The following is a 13,033-nucleotide window of genomic DNA, read 5'->3' as shown; positions in this document are numbered from 1 at the left end:
GGAATGCCCTAAGCCAACTCTAAGCTCAGGTCTCAACGTTTCCCTGCAACTCTGGACCTACAATCAGACAGGTAGGGCCAAGCACTCCCAGCCCTTCAGGAGCCCAGTGGTGTTAGGGAGGAAGGGCTGTGAAGACCCTTAGTAATAATGGTTCTGAGCCCACTCTTGGAAAACTATTCTCAGACAAGACTACTCATGCCTGAGAGTATCATAAATTCATTCATGGAATGAGGTGCCTGTTTAATATAAAAATGAAATTTTCAACTCAGCCTTTTAGTTCCAAGCGACTGCATGGTGAACTTGTGGAGCTGTAGTAGCCCTACCCTTGGGTAAGTAGATTCCAACCCTGACTCATCTCTTCAAGACAATGGCTTAGAAAGTACTTCCTTCAATACAATATTGTGCGTACATAGCCATTTACATTTATGGAATTTGAATTTCCAGTGCACCTCTATCTCAGGTGTTTGTAATATGGCTAAAATAGGCATACTTGCCTGTTTATTTTTCATTGTTTGGGGTAATTTTATTGCTTCCAAGTGATCCCCTTTTTATGGTTGGTTTGTTTTATTGAAGTGTAGTTGATTTACAATATCATGTTAGTTTCAGGTGTACAGCACAGTGATTCAGATGTATATATATATATATTATATATAATATATATATATATATATATATTTATATTCTTTTTCGGATTCCTTTCCCTTATAGGTCATTACCAAATATTGAGTGTAGTTCCTTGTGCTATACAGTAGGTCCTCGTTGGTCATCTAGTTTATACATAGTAGTGTGTATATGTTAATCCCAAACTCCTAATTTATCCCCCTCCCTCCCACACTTGCCTATTTTTATTTTTTATTTTGCCTATTTTTAAATTGGAACTGTAATTTGGTTTTAATTTTACCTGAGCATGAAAAGTGGACCTTCGATTGTGGTTGGTAAATGTGTTCTTTGTTTTAGTTTGGTTCTTGATTTGTTGGGTTTTGTTTTGGCCGTAGGGCAGACAAAGGTATAAGAATGAGAAATACTTCTTCTTTTTTTTTTTTTTTTTTTTTTTTTTCTTGCGTTATGCGGGCCTCTCACTGTTGTGGCCTCTCCCATTTGCGGAGCACAGGCTCCGGACGCGCAGGCTCAGCGGCCATGGCTCACGGGCCCAGCCGCTCCGCGGCATGTGGGATCTTCCCGAAATGGGGCACGAACCCGCGTCTCCTGCATCGGCAGGCAGACCCTCAAGCACTGCGCCACCAGGGAAGCCCAGAAATACTTCTTTTTAAATTACACTTTTTAAAAGGTAGAGAAAAACATTGTTGAGAGCTGTCGTTTACTAAAAATAAGGAATAGTTAAATAAGCAGTTTCCAGAATTTGCCTAATAGGCTTTTCTACTGGAAGCAGCTGATAGCAATCACATTTGGGGGAATCTTTACTCGATGTGACTGCAAGCACTAAACAAAACCAAACTTGAGGGAAGTGTCTCGGCTATTCTTTTTTTTTTTTTTGCAGTACGCGGGCCTCTCACTGCTGTGGCCTCTCCCATTGGCGAGGCACAGGCTCCAGACGCACAGGCTCAGCGGCCATGGCTCACGGGCCTAGCCGTTCCGCGGCATGTGGGATCCTCCCGGACCGGGGCACGAACCCGTGTCCCCTGCATCGGCAGGCGGACTCTCAACCACTGCGCCACCAGAGAAGCCCTCGGCTATTCTTGAATGTCACTGCCTTCATTTCTAAGCAGTGCTATGTTCGTCTGACACCTCATATTTTTTTTATTTTTTGCTTGCGAATTCCTCACAATCACAGGATTGCCAGATAAATATATCACCAAGGAGAAAATGTGTCCTCACAGAATGTTGTAAAATAAAAGAGAATGAAAGCATCAAGAGTAATTTCCCGTGAGCTCCCCGTGTGACACTGCCAGCCCCCTGGCACGGCCCACAGAAAGGACCTCATCTCCAGGGCCACCCTCGGCCCCCGGGAGCCATTTCACGTGTGCCTGGGATCCAAACTAGAGTGTCGGCTTGACCCACGTTGGTGATTGTGACCTGCCTCTAATTCCTAGATCTAATTGTGGAATAGAAACCAGGCAGCGTATTTTTCCTTTTTTTAATTTGTTGTAGAAGCTAATAACAAACACAGTAGGAAAAAAACCACTCACAATCCCTCTGCTCTAATAAATCAAGTATTTTCTTTCTTTTCGTGTCATTTTTAGCCCTTGTAGATCTGTAGCACTTCATCAGTTTGTTGGTAATCAGACCATTTTATATGCTTGGCAGGGAGGTTAGAGGAGTGATTGCTAATCTTTTGAGACTGTGATAACACTCTTGACTGGCTAGCTTTGCTCACAGACATGTGCCCTGAACTCCTCTCTTCACTTAAAGACATAAGGAATAACATTTTTTGAAGTGTGATTTACATGCAATAAATTGCACTCATTTTAAATACACAGTTCAACAAGTTTGACAAATACACCTCTAACCACCTCACGATCAAGATACAGAATGTTTCCCCCACCCTGAAATCTTCTTTGTGTCCTCTCTCAGACGGCCCCCAAGACCCCAGCCCCAGGCAACTGCTGATGAGATGTGCTTTCTTTTTCTATAGAGTAGTTCGCCTTTTCTAGAATTTCTGTATGTGGAATTGTACAGTATGCGGACTTTAGTTTTTATTTGAGATATTGTAAGGTATTAAAAAAGTGCTGCAAATTATTAATCTAGAATTTTTCCAAAATGCTTCCCAGTGCTCTGCTATCCCAGTGTCCAATATTTGTTTTTCATTTTTAGAGTACAAAGGATGAGGACTCCGCTTGATCTTTGTCTCTCTTCATAGTTTCCTATTAGTATCTTTAATATTTTGATTTATCTAAAAACTAGGGATACATTTTTATTAATTTAATTTGGGGAATACAAGAATGCCTAAACACATCCCCTATTTTATTGGCTTTTCTGTATTTGTCCAGGTTTGGAGTCAGAATTGGCAGGGGGTGGTGAAAAGTCCTTTAAATTCTGTCCTGAAGATCCCTTTCTTCAGGATCTTAGTTCCCCCCAGGGATTGAACCCGGGCCCATGGCAGTGAAAGTGCCCCCAGAGTCCTAACCACTGGACCACCAGGGAATTCCCCCCTTTCCTTTTTTTGCTGGAAAAACAAGACCTATTCACACCCTTCAAGTTGGCAATAATGAAGAGACCTGACAACACTGGGTGTTGTTGAGAGTCTGGAGCATCAGGGGCTCTTACACATTATTGAGTCAAGTTCAAGGTGCTCATTCCTATGACCCAACAAGCCTCCTTTCAGGCTAAGCCCTAAGAAACTTGCAAACGGGCAAAGAGATGTGTGCATGAGATTGTGCACATTATCATCATCATCTGAACTAGCACATAACTGGAAACATTCTGAATGTTCATCAGCTGGCAAGTGAGTGATAAATTTTAGACCATCCATACGATGGAATTTTATAGAGTTGTTAACAGGAATCATGTACTAGAGTTATGTGCTTCAACAAAGGTGACTCACTGACATAATGTGAGTGAAGAAGGCAAACTGTAATCCACATGCAAAGCTGGTATTTCTGTAGAGTTTTAAACAATGTAAATGAATTCTGTATGTTGTTTAGTGATACATATGTATGCAGTAATGTATAAAGACATAAGTGATGATACAGGCACAAGTCAGGATAGTGGTTACCTCTGGAGGGTGTGGGTAGAGTGATGGGATGGGCTGGGAGGATGGGGAGAAACATACAAGGCTTCAGTGTCTAATGTTTGATTTCTTAAACAGAGAGATGCATACACAGGCATTCATTACATTATTACATAGGTATCATCTGTAGGAAGGAGAAAACAATAGTGTCGTGTTATTTGGGGCAATTACTCTAGACCAGGGGTCAGCAGACTTTTTCTGAAAAGGGCCAGATGGTAATTATTTTAGGCTTTGCAGGCTGTGCTGTCTCTGAGGAGTTTCCACAGAGGAAAACCATTCAGCTCTGCCACTGTACCCTCAAAGCAGCCATAGACAGTGTGTAAACAAGTGAGTGTGACTGTGGTCCAATAAAACTTTACTTACAAACAATAGGTGGGCCCAGTTTGGCCTGAGGGCCATGGTTTGCTGACCTCTGCTCTAGATCAGTGGTTCTTAAATTTTTTCCTCCTGGCTCCTTCCCCATCTTCCCAGTGATCCCTATCATGTTTTCATCCCTGCTTGTTCATTACATTTCACCAAGAGACTCAGAATCCTGGAGGGACAGTATTCCAGGGAAGGTCCTGGATGGTGTGTGGTCATTTTCAATACATAAAACTGCAACTCTGACCTTTGTGACTGTCATCAAGCTAAATCATAACTGTATTTTTCTGGCCTTTCTTTTTCATTTCTTTGTTAACAAAACTTAAGTTTTCAGTCTTGAATTCTATGAAACAGCTTTTATTTGGGCATTTGCAAAATATTTTGGGAGGGGGTTGTAAGATTAACAGTGTACGTGGAAGAGAAAAATTGGTACCTGTAAGGTGATGGATTGGTTCATTAGCTTGACTGGGGGGATCCTTTCACAATGGGTACAGATGGGTACACAATGGTACCAAAACATTATGTCGTCACCTTAATACATGCAATGTTTGTCAGTCATACCTCAGTAAAGCTGGGAGGGAAGACTGTATGTGGAAGGGAAGCAAAGCAGCCTCCCTGACAGGAGTGTGCTTTGTTCCCAGGACGATTACATGGAGGCCCTGGCCAGGCTCCACCTCACGGTGACCAGGGCCTACAAAGTGAACACCGACATCAACTTCGAGGTGTTTATTCACAAAGTGGATGGTCTGTCAGATGATCACAAAATTGAAACCCAGAGAGATATTCACCAGAGGGCAAATGATGACCTTGCAGATGCTGGATTAGAAAAAATTCACCTCAGGTGAGAACAGAAGCCCATCAGGGATCATTGGGGTCCAGAGCCATCAGGAGTGGTTTGGCCCGGACTGTCATTTAGAGTCACAGAGCCCTGTGTACCCTGTTTTGTGCTGTAGACATTGGGGTAGTATTTGGGAAAAGCAAGCTTTGCATGTGCCAACTCTTATCTTTGGGAAAAGCGGTGGGGTTTTAAAAAAATTTTTTGGACCAAAGGTCAAAGCTAAGGTCTTTCCCCCTTTGAAAAACACATAGGAGAGAACCCATGAACTGCATCCAGGAAGTTAATCGATGCTGAAGTTTACTGTGATAGATAGTATCTATAATCATAAGTAAAGGAGTACTCTGAAAATAATTCAAATAGAAATATTCACAGAGGAAAGCCATTTCTCTAATTTTTGTGGGGTAGTATGTATATGCATCATTCATTCCGCAAATTGGAAAAATGGAAAGATTAGATGCTTCAGTATCAGTAATATAACTGTTATGAACATGAGAGGTGTGTATAAAGATGACCTGGTGTGGATTCTCTTGCAGAATGTAAGGATGCTGATATAGGCATATACGGCTGCATTTTTAGTATATGTGCTGCCGAAGCGAGCACGTCAGCTGCATTTTTAAGCCTCCTATAGTCCAGCCAGTCAGCAGATCAGAATGGGCACAGTTCTTGCTTTGGGGAGTTGGGCAGGAATGTCTTGTTAAGACATGTTCATTTTTTTACTGAGGTTGTTGTGAATTCTGAAGGGGGCTAGAATGTGTGTGTAGTAAATACAGAAGGCATGATTCTGGTGTTATGACATAGCCTGAACAGTCTGTTCCTCAGTCAAAGGTAAAAAGTGATGAAATATTGTTTCACCTTTCAGCTTTTATCTGACAAGCATATATGATCATTCAATATTTGAAGCTTTTAGCAAAGTGGTTCAGAAACTGATTCCACAACTCCCCACCCTGGAGAATTTGCTAAACATCTTTATCTCAGTAAGTAAATAATACTGTCCTGTTAGAGTCACTTGCGGAATTTAAGAATAATATTGCAAGAGTGAAAATGATCTTATTTCTACTTGCTCTTACAGCACTTTAAGTTCACTGAAATATTATTTTTGAAGATTGCGCCTATGTACTGTTTTAGGGCCTTTAAAATTTAACTCCCAAAACGATTCCTGTACCTCACTTGTATAATCGGAATGTTTATTCAAGTTGTAGGCAATCATTCAATGTTAATGGAATCCTACCAGAGTTTGGGAGCATAAAAGTTGGTTTTGGCTATAAGATATATACTGTTGAATTTTTAAAAACATGTTTAACACTGTGAATGATGTGCTGGCTGGCTGAGTCCTAAAAACCACCACATCAAGTCAAACTTCACAAAATAGAATTAAGGCAGACCTTTGGTTGTATTCACATTGATTCTCACTGCACGATTTTGAGTTTGTTTGTCTAGATTTTTAAAATCTATTTTTAAATTTAAAGTTTTTAAAATGCTTTTTTTTTTACTTGGCCTTTTTCCTAACTGCAGGTACATTTCTAAGAGTCAGGAAACACCACTTAATTTGTTTACCTAAAGTAAATAATTCGTGATAATTCTAGTTTTCATTTCTTGTGCAAATCCATTATAAAGAAGTTTATGACAATGAGGTTTAAATTGTAATAAAATGGAACAACCTAAATTTTTGCTGGTTCATATTTGAGACTGAGGATGGCATATCATTTTATGTAACCATGACATGCTCTGCAATCAGCTGTCCCTTTAAGGCCGCATCTCCTTTCTTGTTTCAGAATTCTGGAATTGAAAAGGCGTTTCTCTTTGATGTGGTCAGTAAGATTTACATTGCAACTGATAGTACCCCCGTGGATATGCAAACCTATGAGCTCTGCTGTGACATGATCGATGTGGTTATCGACATTTCTTGTATTTATGGGTAAGTAGAACATTCTGAAAGGCTACAATTGAGCCATACTTTTCTTTCATAACCTTTGAGAATTTTGCATTTACTTATTTGATCTTAATACTTTCGTTTGAAATGACTGAGATCTATAAATACACCATTTTGTATGTAATAATAATAACAAAACATTATTGAGTAAATGCCTGGCATTATGCTAATAATTTCATTGCCCACATTATTATCATTGAATTCTCCACTATTCCTCGAGACAGGAATTACTATCACCGTCTTATAGATGGAGCACTGAGGTCCAGAGTGGTTAAGTTTCTAACCCCTGCTCACACTGTCAATAAGGGGCAGAATTAGTATTGTATTTGAGCTCAAGTCTGATACCTTCTTCCTCTACTGAAAAATCTGTTGTCATATCATAATGTATTTACTTGAGGGAGACCACTAGAATCCTTGGATTCTACATAAATATCTCATGTTTACCACAGTTCTGTTATTTTCTTCGTTACATGAAATAACTGCTGAGTTGTTTGTTTTTCCAATATAGTTTTGATTGTCTTCTGTGGTGGACAGCAGAGAATTATTAAAGTAAGCAAACAACATTACCTGCTTATTATTATTATCTTATATTCTTAGAAAACAGAACTTCTTGTACATTTAAAATAATATAAAATAAACAGGCGTGGGGAAAATTGATTCTGTTACCAAACATAGAAATAATTCCACATAATTGTGAATTTGCTGAATTCAGGGTGTTTTACAGAGTGAGTGGGTGTGACCTTGTATGTCTATCTTATTAAGGCATCACGTTGTTGCTGCCTTGTATTCATATTGAATCTCACATCCTCACACACTCATTGATGAGATAAAGCTTTCCTTCATCTTCCTCTTTACTCACTGGCTGTGACTTGCTTTACACAGCCTCCTCTGCCAGCTTCTGGGCGAGCCTCAGTCTTACCATTTCTCTCTTCCATTCAGTTTAGACTCTTTCTGTTAACTGTTATACACACATGAGCACCCACAGTCCCTTCCCTTATGAAACGGGGAAAGTGATTCTTACCTCACGGGACTGTAGTGAGGATGCAATATCATTAGGCTTCCCCTGGTGGACCCTGCATAAATGTAGCTGCCATTATAATTATTATTAATTATTGTTATTATTACTAAACACTGCCACCGGCTTTAGAAATAGACCTTATTTTCCACGATCGCTGCCCTGCAGTATTCTCTTGTTTTTAAACTCTAAGTGGATGACCTTGAAATAGTCATGGAAGCTGAAACTACCCTGATTACAGTCTAGATGGCTGTCATAATCAAATACAATGAACAACACAATTAATCTGGCACATGTTTAATGATATGCATAATCATTATTTTGCCATATGGTAATTAGACATAAGTGGTAAGTTGTTCATATAGATGATGTTAATCAGAGTTACTTTTATCCAGCTAAAACAAACACGGGGAGGCAGGGGTTGGGTGGAGGAGGGAGCAGGGCCTTGCTGGTAGATTGCTTTTCTGTTGCCGAGCATAGTGTTCCTGGGAGCCCGCCCGGTTCAGTAAGAACCAGTCTGGGTATGGGTGACAAATGGGGCGTGAGTTCTGGGGTTTCTTGAGACTGTTTGCTGGAGCAGCCATGACCCAGCCCATGTGGCCTGCAGGGGGTGGCCGGGGATGCATGCCACAGCCCAGGAAGCAGGCAGCCCTGTAATTGGAGACCTTAGAAGCAGGTGACCTGGTCTGCTCAAGAATCTCACCTGGGATTCTGAAAACGTATACACAGTTTCAGATAAGGGAAAAGGTACAAGACGTGCTCCTTTGCATATAAAGAAAGGATACATGACTGATTACATCAGTGGCTTCAGAGGGCTCAATTTTGATCATTAAGGCCATATTAATAATGATAATAGCAGTTAGCATTTATTGTGCATTTTATATGCTCTCAGCACTATGCTTAGCACTATATATGTATTATTTCATTGCATTAGGAAACTTTGAGGTAATTATTGTTCATGTACAGTTGAGGAAATTGAGGCTCAAAGAAGTTACTCAATTTGCCCAAACTTATACGATAAATAAGAGAGCTGGGATTCAAACCCAAGTCATTTGTGTTTGCAGGCCACACCTTTTCTTAAATAGACCAATTTATTTATTTAACTTTTTATTTTCAAAAAATTTCAAATCTATAGAAAATGTGCAAGAATAGTCCAGTGAACTCCTATGTACCGTTCACTGGGATTCACCAATTTTTATCAGTTTCCCATATTTGCTCTTTCTTTCTTTTTCTAATACAGTTGACCCTCCATGTGGGTTCCACATCCGCAGATTCAACCAACCAGCAGATTGAAAATATTCAGAAAAAAAAATACCGGAAAATGCCCCAAAGCAAAATTTGAATTGGCTGCATGCTGGCAACTATTTACATAGCATTTACATTGTATTAGGCATTATAAGGCATTATAAGTAATGCCTATAATTATATAGGCATTATAAGTAATCTAAGGATAATTAAAAGTGTATGGGAGGAAATTAATTGACATTTATAGGACATTTTATAGGACATTCCATCCAGGAACAACAGAATACACTTTCTTCTCAAGTGCTTATGGAACATTCTCCAGGATAGATCATATCTTGGGTCACAAATCAAGTCTTAGTAAATTTAAGAAAATTGAAATTGTATCACATATCTCTTCCAACCACAATGCTATGAGAATAGATATCAATTACAGGAAAAAATCTGTAAAAAATACAAACACATGGAGGCTACACAATAAACTACTTAATAACCAAGAGATCACTGAAGAAATCAAAGAGGAAATCAAAAAATACCTAGAAACAAATGACAATGAAAACACGACAACCCAAAACCGATGGGATGCAGCAAAAGCAGTTGTAAGAGGGAAGTTTATAGCATTACAATCCTACCTCAAGAAACACGGAACATCTCAAATAAACAACCTAACCTTACACCTAAAGCAATTAGAGAAAGAGAAAAAAAGCCCCCAAGGTTAGCAGAAGGAAAGAAATCAAAGATCAGATCAGAAGTAAATGAAAAAGAAATGAAGGAAACGATAGCAAAGATCAATAAAACTAAAAGCTGGTTCTTTGAGAAGATAAACAAAATTGATAAACCATTAGCCAGACTCATCAAGAAAAAAAGGGAGAAGACTCAAATCAATAGAATTAGAAATGAAAAAGGAGAAGTAACAACTGACACTGCAGAAATACAAAGGATCATGAGCGATTACTACAAGCAACTCTATGCCAATAAAATGGACAACCTGGAAGAAATGGACAAATTCTTAGAAAAGCACAACCTTCCGAGACTGAACCAAAAAGAAAATATAAACAGACCAATCACAAGCACTGAAATTGAGACTGTGATTAAAAATCTTCCAACAAACAAAAGCCCAGGACCAGATGTCTTCACAGGCGAACTCTATCAAACATTTAGAGAAGAGCTAACACCTATCCTTCTCAAACTCTTCCAAAATATAGCAGAGGGAGGAACACTCCCAAACTCATTCTACGAGACCACCATAACCCTGATACCAAAACCAGACAAATATGTCACAAAGAAAGAAAACTACAGGCCAATATCACTGATGAACATAGATGCAAAAATCCTCAACAAAATACTAGCAAACAGAATCCAACAGCACATTAAAAGGATCATACACCATGATCAAGTGGGGTTTATTCCAGGAATGCAAGGATTCTTCAATATACGCAAATCTATCAATGTGATTAACCATATTAACAAATTGAAGGAGAAAAACCATATGATCATCTCAATAGATGCAGAGAAAGCTTTTGACAAAATTCAACACCCATTTATGATAAAAACCCTGCAGAAAGTAGGTGTAGAGGGAACTTTCCTCAATATAATAAAGGCCGTATATGACAAGCCCACAGCCAACATCATCCTCAATGGCGAAAAACTGAAAGCATTTCCACTAAGGTCAGGAACAAGACAAGGTTGCCCACTCTCACCACTCTTATTCAACATAGTTTTGGAAGTTTTAGCCACAGCAATCAGAGAAGAAAAGGAAATAAAAGGAATCCAAATTGGAAAAGAAGAAGTAAAGCTGTCACTGTTTGCAGATGACATGATACTATACATAGAGAATCCTAAAGATGCTACCAGAAAACTACTAGAGCTAATCAATGAATTTGGTGAAGTTGCAGGATACAAAATTAGTGCACAGAAATCTCTTGCATTCCTATACACTAATGGTGAGAAATCTGAAAGCGAAATTAAGGAAACACTCCCATTTATCATTGCAACAAAAAGAATAAAATATCTAGGAATAAACCTACCTAAGGAGACAAAAGACCTGTATGCATAAAACTATAAGACACTGATGAAAGAAATTAAAGTTGATACAAATAGATGGAGAGATATACCATGTTCTTGGATTGGAAGAATCAACATTGAGAAAATGACTATACTACCCAAAGCAATCTACAGATTCCATGCAATCCCTATCAAACTATCAATGGTATTTTTCACAGAACTAGAACAAGAAATTTCACAATTTGTATGGAAACACAAAAGACCCCGAATAACCAAAGCAATCTTGAGAAAGAAAAACGGAGCTGGAGGAATCAGGCTCCCAGACTTCAGACTATACTACAAAGCTACAGTAACCAAGACAGTATGGTACTGGCACAAAAACAGAAATATAGATCAATGGGACAGGATAGAAAGCCCAGAGATAAACCCACACACATATGGTCACCTTACCTTTGATAAAGGATGCAAGAATATACAATGGAGAAAAGATAGCCTCTTCAGTAAGTGGTGCTTGGGAAACTGGACAGCTACATGTGAAAGAATGAAATTAGAATGCTCCCTAACACCATACACAAAAATAAACTCAAAATGGATTAAAGACCTAAATGTAAGACCAGACACTATTAAACTCTTAGAGGAAAACATAGGCAGAACACTCTATGGCATACATCACAGCAAGATCCTTTTTGACCCACCTCCTAGAGAAATGGAAATAAAAACAAGAATAAACAAATGGGACCTAATGAAACTTCAAAGCTTTTGCACAGCAAAGAAAACCATAAACAAGACGAAAAGACAACCCTCAGAATGGGAGAATATATTTGCAAATGAAGCAACTGACAAAGGCTTAATCTCCAAAATTTACAAGCAGCTCAATATCAAAAAAACAAACAACCCAATCCAAAAGTGGGCAGAAGACCTAAATAGACATTTCTCCAAAGAAGATATACAGATTGCCAACAAACACATGAAAGGTTGCTCAACATCACTCATCATTAGAGAAATGCAAATCAAAATTACAATGAGGTATCACCTCACACCAGTCAGAATGGCCATCATCAAAAAATCTATGAACAATAAATGCTGGAGAGGGTGTGGAGAAAAGGGAACCCTCTAGCACTGTTGGTGTGAATGTAAATGGATACAGCCACTATGGAGAACAGTATGGAGATTCCTTAAAAAACTAAAGATAGAACTATCACGACCCAGCAGTGCCACTACTGGGCATATACCCTGAATTATGGGCATATACGCATAATTCAAAAAGAGTCATGTACCACAATGTTCATTGCAGCTCTGTTTACAGTAGCCAGGACATGGAAGCAACCTAAATGTACATTGACAAATGAATGGATAAAGAAGATGTGGCACATATATACAATGGAATATTACTCAGCCATAAAAAGGAACAAAGTTGAATTATTTGTAGTGAGGTGGATGGACCTAGAATCTGTCATACAGAGTGAAGTAAGTCAGAAAGAGAAAAATAAATACCGTATGCTAACACATATATATGGAATCTAAAAAAAAAAAGGTTCTGAAGAACCTAGGGGCAGGACGGGAATAAAGACGCAGACATAGAGAATGGACTTGAGGACACGGGGAGGGGGAAGGGTAAGCTGGGACGAAGTGAGAGAGTGGCATGGACTTATATACACTACCAAGTGTAAAATAGATAGCTAGTGGGAAGCAACCACATAGCACAGGGAGATCAGCTCGGTGCTTTGTGACCACCTAGAGGGGTGGGATATGGAGGGTGGGAGGGAGACACAAGAGGGAGGAGATATGGGGGTATATGTATATGTGTAGCTGATTCACTTTGTTATAAAGCAGAAACTTAACATGCCATTGTGAAGCAATTAGACTCCAATAAAGATGTTTTAAAAAATATATGGAAGGATGTGTGTAGGTTATATGTAAATACTGTGTCATTTTTTTTTTTTTTTTTTTTTTTTT

The 13,033-nt window shown here is 39.0% G+C and overlaps 1 protein-coding gene across 1 annotated transcript in view; it reads left to right on the top strand.

The window, feature by feature from the left end:
• The window catches only part of RRAGD (Ras related GTP binding D), a 36,150-nt gene that overhangs the window by 15,543 nt on the left and 7,574 nt on the right, over positions 1-13,033 (top strand). The window contains exons 3-5 of the mRNA XM_007466254.1: positions 4,690-4,889; positions 5,746-5,860; positions 6,659-6,801. Coding sequence (XP_007466316.1) covers positions 4,690-4,889; positions 5,746-5,860; positions 6,659-6,801 — 458 coding nt within the window. The remainder of the gene's footprint in view (positions 1-4,689; positions 4,890-5,745; positions 5,861-6,658; positions 6,802-13,033) is intronic.

This window comes from Lipotes vexillifer, unplaced genomic scaffold, assembly GCF_000442215.2.
Source record: "Lipotes vexillifer unplaced genomic scaffold, Lipotes_vexillifer_v1.1 scaffold1242, whole genome shotgun sequence".
NCBI classification, from domain to species: domain Eukaryota; kingdom Metazoa; phylum Chordata; class Mammalia; order Artiodactyla; family Lipotidae; genus Lipotes; species Lipotes vexillifer.
This window is presented reverse-complemented; position numbering and strand designations above follow the sequence as displayed.